The 18252-nt window shown below is 36.4% G+C and overlaps 3 protein-coding genes across 5 annotated transcripts; 1 reads left to right on the plus strand and 2 right to left on the minus strand.

Moving 5' to 3' along the window:
• Positions 1 to 246: 246 nt before the first annotated feature.
• LOC110850329 (potassium channel subfamily K member 16-like) lies at positions 247 to 10694 on the plus strand. 3 transcript variants are annotated; one of them, XR_004834927.1, is made up of 4 exons: positions 247 to 7800; positions 8103 to 8253; positions 8321 to 9858; positions 10182 to 10694. XR_004834927.1 is itself a non-coding variant. In XM_022097763.2 (4 exons), exons 1-3 carry the CDS (start codon positions 7326 to 7328, stop codon positions 8799 to 8801), a joined length of 1107 nt encoding a protein of 368 aa, XP_021953455.1. In that variant the 5' UTR covers positions 247 to 7325; the 3' UTR covers positions 8802 to 8808; positions 8887 to 10694. The 3 variants fall into 3 exon arrangements, 2 of the variants coding, with proteins under 2 accessions (XP_021953455.1, XP_035707846.1); XM_022097763.2 differs by having other exon boundaries at positions 8321 to 8808; positions 8887 to 10694; XM_035851953.1 differs by having other exon boundaries at positions 247 to 714; positions 969 to 7800; positions 8321 to 10694.
• A 3132-nt stretch (positions 10695 to 13826) lies between these two features.
• On the minus strand, positions 13827 to 14831 carry LOC118435701. Its single transcript, XM_035852086.1, has 2 exons — positions 14531 to 14831; positions 13827 to 14425 (listed from the first exon to the last, which is right to left on the minus strand). The coding sequence occupies exons 1-2, from the start codon at positions 14673 to 14675 to the stop codon at positions 14076 to 14078; spliced, it is 495 nt and encodes a 164-aa protein (XP_035707979.1). The 5' UTR covers positions 14676 to 14831; the 3' UTR covers positions 13827 to 14075.
• Positions 14832 to 16073: 1242 nt separating this feature from the next.
• LOC110849696 (zinc finger protein 160) lies at positions 16074 to 17971 on the minus strand. The gene is made up of 3 exons (XM_022097132.2): positions 17343 to 17971; positions 17169 to 17273; positions 16074 to 17093 (listed from the first exon to the last, which is right to left on the minus strand). Exons 1-3 carry the CDS (start codon positions 17815 to 17817, stop codon positions 16159 to 16161), a joined length of 1515 nt encoding a protein of 504 aa, XP_021952824.1. The 5' UTR covers positions 17818 to 17971; the 3' UTR covers positions 16074 to 16158.
• Positions 17972 to 18252: the final 281 nt, after the last annotated feature.

Genomic DNA, 18252 nt, shown 5'->3' on the forward strand with positions numbered 1-18252 from the left:
TCTTCGAAAAAGCGAGTATAAATATGTATGTATGTATAATGATCCCATATTACAGATTTATAATTGTCCCGACAAACGCATAAGATTTCAAAATGCTTTCCTCAGTTATGTAATACATCACATATATGTACATACATACCACATACAGTTCTACCCAGTATAATAAGTACGCAATTGAGCACAATTAGTCCACCACGTAGTTTTGACAATAAATGTCAGTAAAATTTAATGTTTGCTCAATAGAACAGTGAACTCTACTACGTTACTACATAATCCAAGGATAGTTTTTTTAGTAGAAAGACCATTCGAGAATGAAATTTCTTCCAAAAGTTTCCATCCCATCGCACACCCCATTCGAAGCCTTGCAACGATTTGCCCTACTTTCGGAATGGTTGTATCCTCAATTCATAACGTGGAACAGGGTGACCTCCGTGGCGACGGTGACCCCCAGAAAATATTTGGTCAAGTCGTACGCACTTACAGTCCTCCTCGCCTTGGCAGACGTGGACATATTCGTCTTCTGTTTAACACAGCTAATGTCGCAGGTCAAGGATCCCGATCTCAAAATCCCTTCCGCATTCGTTATGAATGCGTGCGTCTTGAGTTTCACGATCGCGGTTGCCATAAGTGTTACTTATATCTTTAAGTCGGACCAACTTTGCTTCATCCTGCACAGCCTGACCAAGATGGAAGTCGTGATCAATGATAAGAATCGTGAGCAAGTTAATGTGACAATTTAAATGTTTTAAAAGTTATTGGGGGTATTCATTACGAGCCCGTATCGGTAGCAACATTATCAAAAACATAGTTCGCAAAAAAGACTGGCTGGGAAATTCAGATTTTTCAAAATTATGTTGCCATGCGAACATAAAAAATTGTAATGAGTACCCCATTTAATGTACATGGTCTTCATCAAAATTCAAAATCAATATGCCTAATTAATTATTTTTCGCCTACTATTATTTTAGGAAACAAACTACACCCTATCGGCCTCCATTTACACGGTTTAATTGCCTTCGTGATAATAGGTTCTATCATCCTATTTTTTCTGCCAATGCTCATCAATGATTTGGACCCGACTTATTTTTGGTTTAGAAATGTGACCCTTTTTCACCCAATTTTAAAGCGTCTATTCCGATCTGTACTATTATCACTATTATGCACACACACATTTTTAATGAATTTCGGTACGCTAATCCTCTCCACGTATGTGGCTGTCATTCTCATACGAGTTTTAAAGCCAATGACGACTCGAGCAACTTGGGGGGCTGTTTCCTTCACATTTTCTCAACTGGCGAAGAACTAAACCACTTTGGAAAAACATTTGTCAAAATATCGTCAGCTGTGCATAATGATTACAGGAATTAACCAATTTTATTACTACTTTCTGCCAATTGCGGTAGGATTATCGTGTGTAACGGTGGTTGAAATGGTATGCATAGTGGTAAAATTTTGGCCAGAACTACCAATTTTAGTCACCGCAGTGTGCGCCACGGATGCCGTGGTATTGATCGGAATGGTCGTCTTCTTGTTTCCAATGTTGGTCACGGTGAATTCAAAGTCGGAGAAATTTATACGATTATGGAAAGTTGCGGTGTGTTCGAGATATTGGGGGCGGAAGTTGAGCAGTTGTCAGACCTTGAAGATTAGTATTGGTGGGTTTGGATATATGAGTAAGGGGATACGAAGGACGCTGTTGGCTGAAATGCTGGATTATACAATGTCCCTGCTGGTATCTTTCTGAATTTGAGACTTCTTTGTGAACAAAGTACTTATTTGTTGATTTAGATAGCGTACTCAAGTCAAGCTTCGCATATCTTGCAAATTGAGCATAGGTATGTAGCAACATAGCTTGCGAAATTTGTGACATTTCGCAAAACTTTTGCTGGAAAACTGTGGGATTATTTTTTTGCACATTTACCTAGCAAATCGGCATTTTCTTATTTCGCAACATTACTTCGCAAACTCATCCTCACCATCAGCAGCAAGAAAAATTTCAGAAATCTCTGGGAACAACATGAAAATATGCAGTTGTTTTTATTATCCATATTGATGAATCACACGGACAAATTTAAAATATTTGTTTATCCAATGTGGATTTTTTAATTGCTTCATTTCATTTTCATGAGTAGTGTGTAAAATTTGCTAGATGTAGCGAATCATGTTCAAATTTCTTGGTAGATTGTCTATCCTTCAATTTCATTTAAAACACATCTTGCAGTTAATGATACGGACTAAAGATACATAAACAATATAAAAACTGCACTCTGAATTTAGCATAAGCATGTGGTCCATGTTTGCATTATAATTGTAATTATCCGAAGTAATACGGAATCTTGAGGTATTAGTCAATTGGTAGTTGTCTCCTGACAAGGCCCAGCTCCCATCTATATAAAACACATAAAAAGAAAAGTGTGCCATGCATGCCCGGGCTAGTATATCACCTCACAGTCCAAAACACATTTTCGAATGAACAATCGGGTGGGTGGGTGAGGCGCTAATACCTCAAGATTCCGTATTACTTCGGATAATTACAATTATCCGTCGTCCGGCGCTTCGCGCCGTCCTCGGATAATTATCAATTAATCCTACAGTATACTCCATCTATCGGTATTAGTCAATTGGTAGTAATTCAAAGCTTCATGAGAAAATGCTACACAAGTAATTATGAATACATGTTTAAACCAACATTTATTATAATATTTATATTAAATATAATCAGCCATTCAATACAGCATTTGCAAATTCGTGAGTGTTTATAATAGGTCTACGATAATGTTTAGCAAAAAATTAATAGTTATTACACCAACCAGCAGCTTTATAAATAGAATCAACACAAACTCCTCGTTCATGAGCTTTAGAGGTAGAAGAATGACGAAAACTATGATCTGAGTATACATTAATATTAGTACCGGACTTATTTAATACTATTTTAAGCCAACGACTAAGCGTATCTCGAGAAACGGCCCCATAAGGGGTTCGTGTAGAAATAAACAGTTTATCTGTTTTCCGTACCTCTTAGTTTTAGCTTTATAACATTGCAACGTTTTAACTACACATAAGTCAAGATCTAAAAAATTAGGTAAGGATAAAATTGTCATACTACCTGGCTTTCTAGACTTTAATTTATCATAAAGTACGATTTCACATGAAACACTTATAAGGTTTGCACCCGATTGTTGGTCAGGGCCAACAAGGCCACTAACTTATGTGACAAATCAATAATCTTTCATTTCGAATTCTCCCATAAATTTTTACAAAAGAAGCACCCAGTTAGAGTTCCATGTATATTTTGGTTTAGGGGGTCACCTGTTCGCAACCCCTTTAATAGGCGACACACCACGGGATGAGTCCCCATAATTTGCCCGTCAACTTTCTCTATCCTTGTAGAAAGACAAGATCTCATTGAATTAATTGAGGTATACCCTAATCCTTCGTCACGAAGTTTTGCAAGAATTGCTAAAATACTATTAATTGAAGGCCTCCAAACTGGGAGATTGTTAATGGTACAGTATTCCGTCCATTTTTAAAAATTTGAAGAATATTGTTTCCAGGTTGAATTCTGGTATGATGAGTTTATTACGTTCTCGGGGTACTGGTCGTTTTGCCACATAAAATTGCTGCCACGAGATTCATTTTCCTGCACAAGGGATGAGAAGAATCATCATAAGGTGATTTTAAATCAATAATTTGCATGTAAAACCAAAAACTTTGGATTTTAGAAATTTCACAAATTCAGGATACCATGCCTGAGTACACCAGTTTGGAAAGACTACGATGCCAGTTGCCCTTTCCTGTTTTATTTTATTTATTGTACGCGAAATCTGATAAAGGGGGGGGGGGAAATGCATAAAAATAATATTCAAGGATTTCTGATCCAAAGAATTATCCTTCTTATCAATCACTTCTCTGGATTGTTTGTCCGCTATATAATTCTGCGTACTAAAATATTGCAATTAGATGAACTCGAGCATAATGATTTTAACCCATTAATCACTGCAATCAATTCAAGTGTATTTATATGAAGAAGCTTTTCCTCTGTTGACCAGAAACCCCGTGTAACTTGTGACTCAGTGTGGGCACCCCAAACCAGTGGTCAACGTCAAGATAAAGCTGACCGATCTTACAGTTTCAAAAGAGTTTGGCAACTGTCTCTGCCACCACTGAATGTCTGCTCGACATTGTGAATTTATTGTGCATTCTCCATTATAATCGCCATTACACTGAATTAATGCTGCATTTCTCAGCGATTCTAAACTTGACCTATTTACCTATGTAAGTAGTCATAAACCTTCTCTTTCTTAATAATGCCACTATTGGTCTAAATATCTTAGTAGAAAGTCTTGGAGCACATGCAATTTCAAAGGCAAGGCAAGTAAATTGGTACAAATTACATTCAAATTCAAATCTTAAAAATATTTGTGCACCGGAATGGCATGATAAGCAACCGTTAGGTCTAAAGTTGCCATCCAACAATTATTTTCTATAATACTTATAACTGATTTTAAATTTTCCAATTTAAAATGAGGAGATATAATATACTCATTCAAAGATTTAAGATTAATCACTAATCGGTAAGAAGTGGGCTCCTTCTTTGGGACAAGAAATATTCTTGAAACAATTTGACCTTCGCAAGGCAACACTTTAACAACTGCACCAGTATCTAATAACGTTAGTACACATTTTGTCTTTGTAATTTTTTCCCAACTTTTATAAAATATAAACTTAATTTTCTTGCCCTGCTTACATTTACTGGTCGACACAATGGTCTTCATGGTCTGCTCGGAAAACGGGAAAATCCTCTCCGGTTTTTTCCAACCGTGGTAGCGGCTTTGATGGTGTCACAAACACTGTCTTAAAACAGTAGCTCAGGTGTTGATGGCGTGTTACACACTACCACAATTTCAGTGCTTAATGCAGGTTTAATATCCTGCTTCCGCTTAATATTGATATCTTGCCTCAATTTTGAATTCAATGTTGCAGCTTGCATAGTCCGCCCCAGAAGATCTTGACTCAACTCTGGGGGCATCTTTTTAGAATTCAACATCACTTTTTCTGCTAAATGAGCCAATGCAACTGTTGAGCTTGAAAGAATTGCTAACATTTGTTGGGATTGGAAATCTCCCTGTTTTGATTTCTGAGGCAATACGGTCCATATTTCGGGGTTTACCCTTGGAACCCCAAGAAGTTTACAATTAGCTGGTGTAAGAAAGGTTTTCCTTAATTCTTCTATCCTCTCTTTGGATAAAACTGTTTTCCCCAAAATTCGAAAAAGAATTGGCCACGTTGACGTGCAAATCCGGTCCAAATTCAGGTTCAAGCTGACTTTCATTTAATATATCTAAGAGCTCAGGTATCGGTCCATCGTCAACGAGAATGGAATCAATCACTTCTATGAGCAGATATATCATCTCTGAATACCTCATTTATTTTAATATTCCAATATTTACAAACCTTTCTCATGCTGGAGCAAACTTTGCATTGTGTCGTCAACAACGCCCACTGAATTCCGTTGGCCATTACTTTGTGTGCCCAGCAATATTTCTTTAATTTGTCTAATCTCATTAGGAAGTGACTGAAGCTCAGCAATAGCTTTTAAATGAGAGGCCAAAATTGACACCCAACTCTTGTTCGGTTTGGGAGGACCAGCGGTCACGCCATCAGCACTAGTGATTATCATAATAATATATGTTCAAGGATGATTTTTTTTTAAAAAGATTTTCAATGCTTTTTAAACTTCATAATGAGAGACTACGTCCTCTCAAAAAAAATAAATTTGAGGTAACTACGTTATCCTCTTTCACTGGAGTGACTACGTCATCTCCATTCCTTTTAAATTGTGCGACTACGTCGTCACAAAAGGATGTAAAAATTATATAGCTCTTTGCCTTTAGGTTTAATATAATAGTAAACATGTCTTACAGTTCAAAGCTGATTTTTTAAAGATTTTCAGTGCTTTTTAAACTTCATAATGAGAGACTACGTCCTCTCAAAAAAAATAAATTTGAGGTAACTATGTTATCCTCTTTCATTGGAGTGACCACGTCATCTCCATTCCTTTTAAATTGGCGACTACGTCGTCACAAAAGGATGTAAACATTATATAACTCTTTGCCCTTAGGTTTAATATAATAGCAAACATGGCTTACCTGTCCCCTTTGGAGGTTGATGGCATCTTCTTAATTTGCACAAGGTTAAATATTCGGCGAATTTGTCGAAAATATCACGAGCTAAAATTTAGTGATGTGAGCTGGGTCTGCATCAAAAAGACTGTGAGGTGATATACTAGCCCGGGCATGCATGGCACACTTTTCTTTTTATGTGTTTTATATAGATGGGAGCTGGGCCTTGTCAGGAGACAACTACCAATTGACTAATACCGATAGATGGAGTATACTGTAGGATTAATATTATCTACAAGTCTTTCACGTATACACATACTTAACTTGAATTTTTATTAAGCTAATTTTATTTGGCTCAAAATAAAAAAATGATACCATTAGAAAAGACTGATCGTTCATTTTTGACTCTTCGAAAATGCAAAAGATCAGAATCTTTAGGAACAAAAATTTCGGATAATCGTTAGTATCCATGTATATGAATTTGGGAATATTTTGGAGACCATCATAACCCTGAATTTACACATTTATACATAAAATTGCAAAAACACGGTGTGCTCATTTTCAAAATAAAATTGCTCCCTTTAAATCTTACGATTAGCTATACATACAGCCTGTACACGTGAGAGGCCCACATTGCACATACATATGTTCATAAATAAGTACATAAATTTGAGCATACTCACGCCATATGTATGCATTTCCTGCACCCACACTTTGCATGAGTCAAACAATGTGTCAATCAGGATGCATTTGAAACAGAAAGGTTTTCTCCATTTGGTGGAAAGATAATAAAACTTACTCAAATAAACAGCGAGATGAAAATAAAGATCTTAAAACATGAAAATACAACAAATCTTAAAACATCCGATTTCTCGGGTAGATCAGGTTACCCTTTTTGTTTCTTCATTTCATTCATCACTTCCCGTTCGTGAGGAATCTGTCGTTAATCTCAGAGCTACAAGTTTTTGCACTTTTGCGAAAAAAATAAGTACTTGCCAAGTTTCCTTACAGTTTTTTTGTTTTAAGAACTTATCAAGTAAATTAAAATTCATGTAAAAAATTAAATTTGCACAAGTTTCTAAAGACGCGTACATACTCTAAAGTTTGTAGTGCAAACATATATTTCCGCTAAAAATTTTTAGCAAAAATAAATTGCAAAAGCGGATTATATAGTTAAAAATTTTCAACTTATCTTAATGCAAAATGCAGTCCTACATAGTTCGCATGGACAGCACGTCTGCGAAAGATTTACAGAGACAAATGATCCCCCAAGAAGAAAGCAACGAAACACAAAAATCCAGCCGGAAGCGGATAAAACACTGGATCCGCATTATTCTCACCTTTCTCCTCGGCCACGTCGGTGTCGGAGCGTTGCTCGTACTTTACACGATTTTGGGGGCAACAATCTTCCTCGCGATCGAGTCGCCTGTGTCGGATAACACCGTCGCCGTGGAGAAGTTCCGGAACGCCACGGTTTTCCAGTTGTGGGAGGCCACGCAAAACTGGAACGTCATTTACGCCGAGAAATGGGAGAGTGAGGTTGACCAAATTGTGAGGAATTTCCAGAATGAATTTCTCCTCTTGGTGAAAGCGGGATACGCCGGAATGGCGATGGAGGAAGAAAGATGGACATTTCCGAAAGCGGTGATGTACTCGTTAAGCGTGTACACGACGATTGGTGAGTGTGATTGTCAATTTTCTTAACTCATAAATTGAGAATATCTGTGTCTGTCTAATTTGCAAAGTTTTGCGAAATTTCGCATACAATTTTTTCTAAAGCAATGGGATTTGTATTTGTGAATTTGCCCAGCAAATGGTATATTTTATTTGGGCAGATTATACATAGTGAGTCAATTCACACAGTCATTGGTTAAGTACATGAATTGCGACGTGGTATGTAAAAGAGTTTGACGTGAGGACGCCCATCCGTTTAATGCCCTATGCAAATTAATGAGATTTACATAATCATAATTATCCCAGGAAACAATAATCTTACCCCGAAAACGGAAGGTGGCAAGATTTTTACATGTTTGTACGCCTTGGCCGGGATTCCACTTCTCTTGCTGTACATGACAAACATTGGGAATTTATTGGCGCAGAGTTTTATTGAGTTTTACTTAAGTTTGGACAGGTGACAATATTATTGAAGGGTGTATTCCATGCAATTTTGAACATTCATGAATTCTCCAAATATCTAGGTGTCACGAGAGGATAGCAGCAGCTCGTAAACCGGAAGTTAGGAAACCTGACCCCAAAGATAACCTTGCAACGCAAGATAAGCTGCCCACCAAGACGACACCAAAACCTTCCCACCATGATGCTACCAAGAAGTCGCCCATTTCTAAATCAGTGGTGGCGAACACGGTACCGATCTCAACTTGCCTCACTCTCTTCTTAATGTACATCCTCCTCGGGTCGGCCGTATTTTCCGCGTGGGAGGGCTGGGGTCTTGTCGACGGGGCGTATTCCTGTTTCGTCGCCCTCGTGACGATCGGATTTGGTGAGCTGGGGACGGGTGGTCATGGTGGTTTCCGGGGACGTTGGGTGGACGGTCAGCTCGTCATCTTGTCGATCTACATCCTCCTTGGGATGGGAATTATCAGCATGCTGTTTCACCTCACGCAGGAGAGGTTCTTCACCATGGCGAAAAAACTGGGCAAAGTGTTGCACATGATTTGAAATAATGGTGATACAGTTTTCAAAAAATTTATGATGTCAGAAATATGTAGTATTTTATTGACTTGAATTATGTACTTGTACCCAGAGCGACAACGCACAAGGAAGATTTCGTGTGTACATATGACATATATCTGTAATGTCCATCTGCAGAAACTCACAAATTTTTGTGCGCTGATTTTGGCAGTATTTTTTATTTACTTTTATCGTAAACATTTGTAACTTTACGGATTTTATGGTGTTTACGGAAGTCTCATGAGTTCCCACAGGGTAAAGTATTCCTGGATGGTTGACGATGTGCATAAATAATTGTGTTAGGGATAACATTCGAAATGCGCATGCAGTTATCTTATAAAAGTTATAAAAACTTGTATCCAAGTAGATTAATGAATTGTGTATATTTGTGTGCATGTAAATGGCTGCCACATTACTGAAAAAGTCTCAATTACAGGTAATGATCCTTGTAAATATTTACATAACTGAAGTACATATTCAACATCGCGAAATAAATATGTAAATATGATGGTCTTGGAAATTACGTTTGTCAATAGATAATTCAGTTCGTTGTTATTAAATTACTTCCTTCCTCTCCAAATATTCAGCATGATCAGTTATTCGATAAAATAGGTATACATTGTCACAAATATTAATTTCGATCTCATGTTACACGGCAATTGTATAACATTTGAAAAATGTTTACAAGATAATTACGTACTTCCGAAACATAATTTGTTGAGCGTGTTAAATGTATAGCGAGTACAATGAGTGTTGACCTCACAAAATAGACATAAAATCTGGACGAATTTTTTTTCTGAACGATAGACTTTCTTGTGCTGCGTCAAACTCTATTTAATTATTTCCCTGTCGGTGCAATATTACAAAACAATGAATTTGTACAAGAAGAAGGATAGCGTCTTCAAAATTCTCTTGTTCGCTGGGCTTTCACTTTATTTGGTGGGAGACAATTTCGTAGAAAGCCAGACATCTGAAGCCCCTTCGAGTATTTCGGATATGTTGCAATCCCTGCAAAACCAATTCGACCAATTTAGCAAAAATCGGTGTAAGTTCAAATAAACCTAATGGGCCACCTCACGATAATGTCTTTCATCGCAACTCATTTAAACAATGCAATCTACATACATACATATTTAAATATGTATGTAGCTAAGCGTAATGCATTTTGCTAAGCATAATGTTTTGAAAAATTTCGCAAATCTACATACATACATATGTATGCTTAATGTTCGAGATTTGCGAGTCACGCGAAAATTGTCGTGAGTATGTCCAATATCTTGTTTGGTTTTACGCTTTGGTTTTAAGGTACTTTGACACCTTTAATGCTACCAAGTTATGAAATAATTGCCTTATTTTATGCAAGTACAGCCAGAAATGCCATACTACTGGCTGATCTGACCAAACAAGTAACCAACCTCAACAACCAGGTTACTTCTCTTCGTGGACAATCTACCCAAACGCAGAAAAATGTTCAGTCTCTTCAAAATCAAGTTGGCAATAATTCTGTGAGGATTTCCGCATTGGAAGATAATTCTAGAGCAACAACTTCGACTCCAGATTCGACCGGACAAAATAATTTGGACGACAGAGTGACCACTTTGGAGGGAAAGATGGATCAAGTCTTGGAGAAATTGAATGCGACCATGCAACGTGGAAATGGGAGTTGGTCTAATAATTGGAAAAAAGGGTGGGGGCACAAGGCCGCAACGTGCACTTGTAATTGTGGAAGGAAAAATTTCGGATAAAGATGACGAATCAGTTCGGAGCTGAAATTGGGGAAATTGGTTTTCATAGATATTTACCTAATCATGTTTTATCGGCAATTAGGATATGGATATTAAATTGATAATAAATTTGTGAGTTTTTTTATTAACTGCAAAATTGTTGGCCTCCATATAGAATTTATGTTCATTCCACGATTGATATGCACAGTATTAAATTCTTTATGTGCAACAATAATTTACTATTAGATAAGTTGTAGACGAAAATATTTTTAGAGTGCATTTTACTTCTTAAAAGTGTTAAATATAGATAATGAAAAATTATGTAACTTCTCCTATGTAAATTTTCATTTACTATGTGTGTTTACACAATAAATCGACGGTTATTCTGATTAACCGAGAAAACACCGACTTGCCAAATATGTATGTATGCATAACATATTTGATTCCTTTAACTGGTAAATTTTCAAAACAATTTTCAACCCGGTTTCTAAAACACTCCAAGTTTTACAATTTCATCTATAGTATATTTTGCAAATTTTAATGGGCATGTTTACTGTGATATTTGATTACATACATACTTGCATGCATACCTATGTATATGCATAAGGAAAGTTCCATGCATTTATTTTATTTTTAACCCTTCCAATGAGGAAAAGTGATATTTAGGTAAATACCCGTATGTATTAAGTACATAAATACATAGTTCACCTAATTTCCGACTAAATTTTTATCATAAATACAGATGCAAAATAGTATGTCAATGTACAACGAAACCAACAGATTCATACGACTTGAAACAAGTTAGTTTTTAGGCTTCCGACCAGCTTCTTAGAAGCCGTTAATTTTGTCATAAAAAATCACAAATACATATTTTGCTCTTGCTAAAGGTGATGCAAATGCTGATGAAATGTTGATTTTTTGGTGCGCAATATTACTTCCTCTCGGAATTTTTTGGCATTACATAAAACCTTACCGCGGTAGAAAGAATAATACCGAAATTCCAGGTAAGCACTTTGTTAAAAGAATTACCTCGTTATCAACTTCAAGGATTACTCCAAAATTTAGTTAAGTACGTAGATTACGAAAATCCAGGTTTTCGTCGTTTTTATATCTCTTTTAAATTTTTACATCTCCACAAATTTTTATTACCAGATCCACGGCCATGGCCAATCATAGGAAATTTACTGGATGTCGCGACTGTTTCTTCAGACATGACAAAGGCTTTTGGAGAATTAGCGAAACGATTCGGGGAAATATATTCGCTCCAAATGGGAACAAAAAGGACAGGTATGAACAAAAATTAGCGTCACTAATTACGAGCAATTTAATAATATATTATCAATTAAAATAGTTGTCATCACTTCGAAAGAGGCCATGCGTACAATTTTATTGCATGAGGCTTCCCTGGGTCGCGACAGGAGGGGAATATTTGGGGATCGTTTAATGAACAAGAATTTGGGGATAGTTTCATCCGATGGAGAAATCTGGGAGAAAACGAGGAATTGGACATTTAAAAAATTGAAACAGTTTGGATTTGGCCAGTCTTCTCAAATGCAGGAATTCGTTGAGGTTAAGATATCATGTTATCTTAAATGCTAAAACTAAGGATTTTTAATTTACACGAAATTTTAATAACTTTAATGTTTTAGAACGCCTGCATGCCTCTATTTCGTCACATTGACGATCGTATTGACTCAGCGATTAACGTCTCCTTACTCTTTAACCCATCCATCATGACCATCCTTTGGGAAATCATAGTGGGTCCAGCGTCCCCCAAGGATACCGAGGTCATCAAACGGTTGACAGAAACGAGCCAAGCTTTTTTACAAAGTTCCGTCGTGGGGACGGGGCTCATTAACGCGTATCCGTTTCTGAGAAAAATCTTCCCTAAAATTCTTGGTTATAATGTCCAAATGGATTTCTTCAATTCGTGCAATAATATCGCGAAAGTATGCAATTACAACAATTCAAGTTTAAGTCAGTCAATCTGATTTAATTTTTTTTAAGAAACTTTTTGCCCAAATGGAAGACAAATTTGAAAAAGACTTTACCAAATCGGAAGAAAACTTGTTGGAAGCTTTTGTTCAAAATTGCAAATCTCGGAAAGATGATGAGGTCTTCAATTGTGAGTTGTTCGGGAAAAATTATTCATTTAAGGGTATTTGGGGTGTCTAATTTATATGTGTGAATGCGGCAGGTGAGAATTTTCAGATAATATTTCAAGACCTACTTCTCGCCGGTTCAGATGCGACGAGCTCCTTTTTGGAGTCTATTGTCCTCTATTTAGTAACCTATCCCAAAGTACAGGACAAGATTTATCAGGAAATTGTACAATTTTCTAACGATTCTAATTTCGTACCCTTTGAGGATAGGAATCGGTAGGCACATAATTTTTGCTTGCATCATTATGGGTTAATTGTATGTATGCAAAAATTACGCGAAAATATTTTTAGCATGATTTACACGAAAGCGTTCCTCCTTGAGATGTATAGAAATGCGATGCCTCAACAAAACTCGTTTCCTCGAAGAGCAACGGGCGACATTGAGTATAAAAATATGGAAATCAAAAAGGTAAATTCATGAAATTCTAAATTTTTAAAGCAAACTTGAGCAGTTAAATAAATATTTGCTTTACACAGGATACCATAATTATGGTTGATTTACGTCTTTATTATGGAGATGAGAAAATGTATCGTAATCCAGAAACATTTTGTCCAGAACGCTTTATCAACGAAAAAGGTGAACTTTGCAATTCGGAGAATATAATTTCCTTCGGGATGGGTGAGTGAAGTTCAAATTTGTGTTTAAATGCATATGTACTTATTAGCTGCGAGTGGAAATTGATAATTTGAAAAATTAAAGGGAAACGAATCTGCCCTGGTGAAAATTTTGCAAATATTGTAATATTCGTGATCCTAACTTCACTTCTGAAACGGTACAAATTGAGCATTCCAAGGGGACAGGGGCCGCCAAGGATGGACAAAAAACCTGGACTTTCAGTAAAACCGTATCCGTTTCAAGTACAATTTTCAAGACGGGAAGAAATCCATTACAGTGGAAATAGGAACACCTAACATGTTCTATGCGCGTTAGCCTTTAATTATGCTTTGAAATTATAAAACTTTTAGCAGAAAAATGTAAATTGTTTGTTATACTATGGGACGGTAAAAATGTTTTGATTTAGTCGTTTTGGTCAAGTTTTAGCATGTGTTGTAAATAATATGTTTAATTGAAATAAAGAGTTGCAATTCCTTTAATTATACATATGCATGTATAAATATGTACATAGAAAAACCAGGTTTGGTCATTTTTTTATGCAATAATGCATAGATATTTTGTTATTCATGAGATTTTGGCAACACGCGACACGCAGTTTCGCGTAATTAGTTACATTTAAATAGATACATACAAAATTAACAAAAAATGTAGGTAACTAACAACTAACAAATTAATTGTAAGTAATTAGCCTTAATGTTATGCATAGGTGAAATTTAAAACTTTATCTAAAAATTTTACACTAAAATTATGTTCTTAATCATTAACGGCCAACTACAGCAACGGCTAAAACCGGTGTAGCAAATGTAACTTTCTTCCTTAATTCTTTAAAAGTTTTGTCAACAATGCGCCAATTTTTTGCCCATACTTGATTGATAGACTGTAATTTGGTGATTTTACTGTTCGCAGCGTTCAGTGATGTGGAAAGCTCAGCAATCCTGTTATTTGCATATTCGATTTGCACTTTGTTTGATTCAATTTCGTTCCTCATTTGTGTCACATTTGCTCTTAGGGTGTAAATCCGATTTGATAAATGATTGATTTCGGAGTACATTTCGCTCCTTAAGTTTGTCAATCTGGAATCCAAAGAGTCGATTTTCTTCGAGTTGGCAGCTGTAAATAGGTACAAAGTTATGTATTTAAATCATGACTTATGCAAATTTATGAAAAATGTATATTTCGATTGAATTAAAATGGTGTCAATGTATGTAAACTTACTCGTTTTTCCATCTACACTGGTGATCCTTGCGTTTAGAGCGTTAATCTGAGATTGATATTGCGCTCGTGCCATACACATTGTTCCAAAAATGAGTAGAATGGTTGAGGTAAAATTGGAAAAATTTGAGAAATTTCGCTTGGCCATAGTTTCAAACGTGAATAAAATGTTTCCTACAAAAAGGGGCAAAGGTTAAGTTATATAAATGTAAATTATGTAAATTTGCTTGTCTTGCTTGCTTGTCCAGTTGGGTTTAAGTAGTGATAATTTTTCAAATGTTATTCCCGTTTTTATATGAAATACACTTGTGTAGCATGACGATGATGAGTTAGTCATCAGGATTGAACGTATCGATGTCGTCATGTCATAAACTGTTAAGTGTCACCAAAACATGAGATGGAAAATACCTGGAGGATTTAGGTATATTTATGAATTACTATTAATAGGCAGACACAATTAACATGCAATTGTTGTTGGCAGGTATCATATGTATTTGTAAATGGTTCAAAAATAGGTTGACGAAGTCCATTATGCAATTTCATGTTTGGACTTGTGCTAACTTATGATCCATTTTCTGGTTTATGTCATTTCCAAGAAATCCGTTACTAATTTAATTGTATATACGTACGTTCGGCATACAATTTGTACACAGATTCGTATACTGAACAAATTATTACGTTCCGCACGCAATGAGTTTGACTACCTTTTCATTGTCTGAGCTGGATAACGTTCAAGCTTATGTACATACATACATACGTATTTGTGCATGTGCAACTAAGCGACCAGGGATTTTACTATGATTCTGGAAAACTGATGTCAAAAATGAATCATTTTTCATGCAACAATTACAATCATGACGTAATAATCCAATAAATAAATCACGTTGCAGTGTAGCAAATGTATTAGAATGATGGATATATTGTATGTATGTAAATTAGTGTTATGCTTACACACATATTTATGTACTTACTTATGTATATAAGTAAGGAAGCGTCTCTATGTTCACTTTGGGTGGACAAATTAGCGACATTGTTATACGTAACTAAATATGCGCTTGCATATGTATGCATGTTAATGATACACGACTGACCAGAACGATTTATATAAGTACTTCCAATTTGATTTGAAGGATATGAATGTTTTAAGATTGTGACTCATAGATTAATCTACGTAACAGATGTGGAAATTATGGGTAACTTCTTTAATTGAAGAAACAGGATGTCACGGGCGGATTATAACATAGATTGAATTATTCACAATTAACTTCCGGATTCTTCAAGTAAAGTGCGTATGTATGTACATATTGTACATATGTGTGCATGTATGTATGTAAATATGTATATATGTACATAAATACGAATGACTTTACCCTGATGTTTATAAAACTAACATTAAGTTATTTGGCTTCAATGCACGTTGTATTATTGCGTATGGTTCAAGTTCTCCAATATGTACATTCCATATGCAAATAGCAATTTATGATACAAATGCAATATTGGGAAGCTTGTGAAATTATATTCATACATAATTACGTACACAAATACATTACCATGCATTGAGAGACAAAAATTTATTTCTGAAAAAGTTATAAATTGTACAATTTCAATTATAAAATTCACATCCTGACTGATTATTCTACTCCTCCATTTGGCTCCCCCACTTGCAATATTTTATGCACTTGCACCCCATGCGCTTTAAGGTTGCTCTTCCTGCTAAACATTTTCCCACAAAGGTCACATCCAAACTGTTTCTCCACTCCGACGCCCTCATGCAACTTGACATGTGCCCCTAAATCTCTTCGCCTTTTAAAACTCTTTCCGCAGTGGTGGCACAAATGTGGGACAACGTCTTTATGCAGGCTTTCGACATGATCTGTCAGGCCGGACCGGGTGGCGAAAGTGGAGCCACAAATGTCACACGGGTGTCGAACCCGGTCTTCTGGGTCCTTATGTGTTTTCAGATGTGCACCCATATTTGTAACAGATTTTCCGCAAAGGACGCAATTTCTCGCCTTTTTCCTCCCAGTCGGTCCTGTCCTCACGGTTGGGGGGACATTCCGTAAAAATATTTTACTTTTCAGATCCTCACTTCCGTTCGGTAGCTCTTTTTCCAAATTTGAGAGGTCTGAATGCACCAATTTTATCGCGGAGGAGGTCGCGTGCTTCGTGTTGTGATGCGTAACGAGTTGATCTTTCCGTGCAAAGGTTCGAGAACAAGAATCCTCTGGACAGCGATACTTGGTGACGAGGGATTTATGCGTTAGACTGATATGTCTTGAGAGGGAGCTGGCAAACCGGAACGTTTTTGAGCAGGTGGGACAGCGGATGTCGGTTCCCTTGTCGGAGTCATGTCGTTTGGAGTGAAGGTCAAAATCGTGTCGCCGAACGTAACTTTTAGAGCAGTTTGGATATTCACATTTGTATGGGGGAGGTGGTTCAGCAGGGAAGGTGTGGGTCGGATGCACGTTGTCCCAATGTCGCTGCAAGTGCGACGGGTTAGCATAACTTTTCGAACAAATGGGGCACACTTTCCTGGGAGAGAATTGGCTGATTGGTTGTGCAATTTCTGAAAAACGAGCCAAGTTAAATGTTAGCTTATTTTTGTCCGATTTTTGTATATATGTCATGTTATAATAATCACCTTCCTCTTCGTGGGTGTGGTCATCATCGTCATGTTCGTCCCCACTAAAACTTTGTTCTTCGCTTTGACTGCTGGAGTTTTCTATCTTCAAGTCTGGTTTAATACCTGCATACATAAATTGAGGCGAATTTTATATACTTTTACATAGGTTAAGTACTTTAATTAATTAATTACCGGCATAACAATTAACTCCAAATTCATCCCATGATTGAAATTCTTGTTTAATTGGTACTTCCAAACTTTCATCGGAGTCATCATGGCCTCCGTCGTCAATAATGTTTTCAATTTTGCAAATATTAATTTCTTCCTTCGCTGTGGCGACGTCAAGGTCACGTCTTTTACGTGCTTCCATTAAAGCACGGCCTAGAGAACTGTGGTGTTGGATAAGCTTCTCAAATTCCTTATAAATAAGGTACAATTTTTGCACACACTCTGCACAATCGTGACACATGAAAGTTTCAAAGTTCACGGAAGTCAGTGAAAATATAGTTTTTAGTATGGTTACAATTTTAACTGTTTCAAATTCTGCACCTTCCTCGTCAGGGACAATTTCAAAGTTTAGATTATCGGTCGGAACACAAATTTCATTTTTAGCAAGCTCCCCAGAAATTATGGGAACGGAACAGGAACAACATGAGCTAGGGGGCATATCTTATGTATGTAAAATGTTAACGTCTTATCTAATTCTTCATTCTTTTTGTTGCAAAATTACTTTGCCAAAATTGGTTTGATTTTCAGTTTTAAAATATTTCAGTTTGGTGGGCAGCAGCTGACTGGGACCGATCGACTTTGTTTTCTTTTACTTTGTTGCCGAGACTTTTGTTTGCATGTGGTTTTGATTTAGCATGCAAATAATATATACATTTTTCTGCAATTAATTTTCTTTGCTCACTACATATTTTAGTATTCTATGGGCCATGAGCCTTGTAAGAATTATTCATTGAATAAATAAAAATACATATTTTAGTTTGTTAATTAAATAAATACTTTGTCTGCATAGAGGGTCCAGAAAACCCTGAATCTATGTACATACATAGATACGTATACGTCATACAACACTTACATACATACATATGTTCATATG

Source organism: Folsomia candida, unplaced genomic scaffold, assembly GCF_002217175.1.
Source record: "Folsomia candida strain VU population unplaced genomic scaffold, ASM221717v1 Fcan01_Sc005, whole genome shotgun sequence".
In the NCBI taxonomy this organism is placed as follows: Eukaryota; Metazoa; Arthropoda; class Collembola; order Entomobryomorpha; family Isotomidae; genus Folsomia; species Folsomia candida.

What these genes read in the sequence shown, in the direction of transcription:
- LOC110850329 (XM_022097763.2), top strand. Translation starts at nt 7,326, where the DNA reads ATGCAGTCCTACATAGTTCGCATGGACAGCACGTCTGCGAAAGATTTA. An exon ending in AAGCGTGTACACGACGATTG is followed by an intron (nt 7,801 to 8,102) that starts GTGAGTGTGATT and finishes TAATTATCCCAG; the next exon opens with GAAACAATAATCTTACCCCG. An exon ending in TTTTACTTAAGTTTGGACAG is followed by an intron (nt 8,254 to 8,320) that starts GTGACAATATTA and finishes CCAAATATCTAG; the next exon opens with GTGTCACGAGAGGATAGCAG.
- LOC118435701 (XM_035852086.1), bottom strand. Translation starts at nt 14,675, where the DNA reads ATGGCCAAGCGAAATTTCTCAAATTTTTCCAATTTTACCTCAACCATT. An exon ending in CAGTGTAGATGGAAAAACGA is followed by an intron (nt 14,426 to 14,530) that starts GTAAGTTTACAT and finishes ACCTATTTACAG; the next exon opens with CTGCCAACTCGAAGAAAATC.
- LOC110849696 (XM_022097132.2), bottom strand. Translation starts at nt 17,817, where the DNA reads ATGCCCCCTAGCTCATGTTGTTCCTGTTCCGTTCCCATAATTTCTGGG. An exon ending in TGGAGTTAATTGTTATGCCG is followed by an intron (nt 17,274 to 17,342) that starts GTAATTAATTAA and finishes TTATGTATGCAG; the next exon opens with GTATTAAACCAGACTTGAAG. An exon ending in CCACACCCACGAAGAGGAAG is followed by an intron (nt 17,094 to 17,168) that starts GTGATTATTATA and finishes CTCGTTTTTCAG; the next exon opens with AAATTGCACAACCAATCAGC.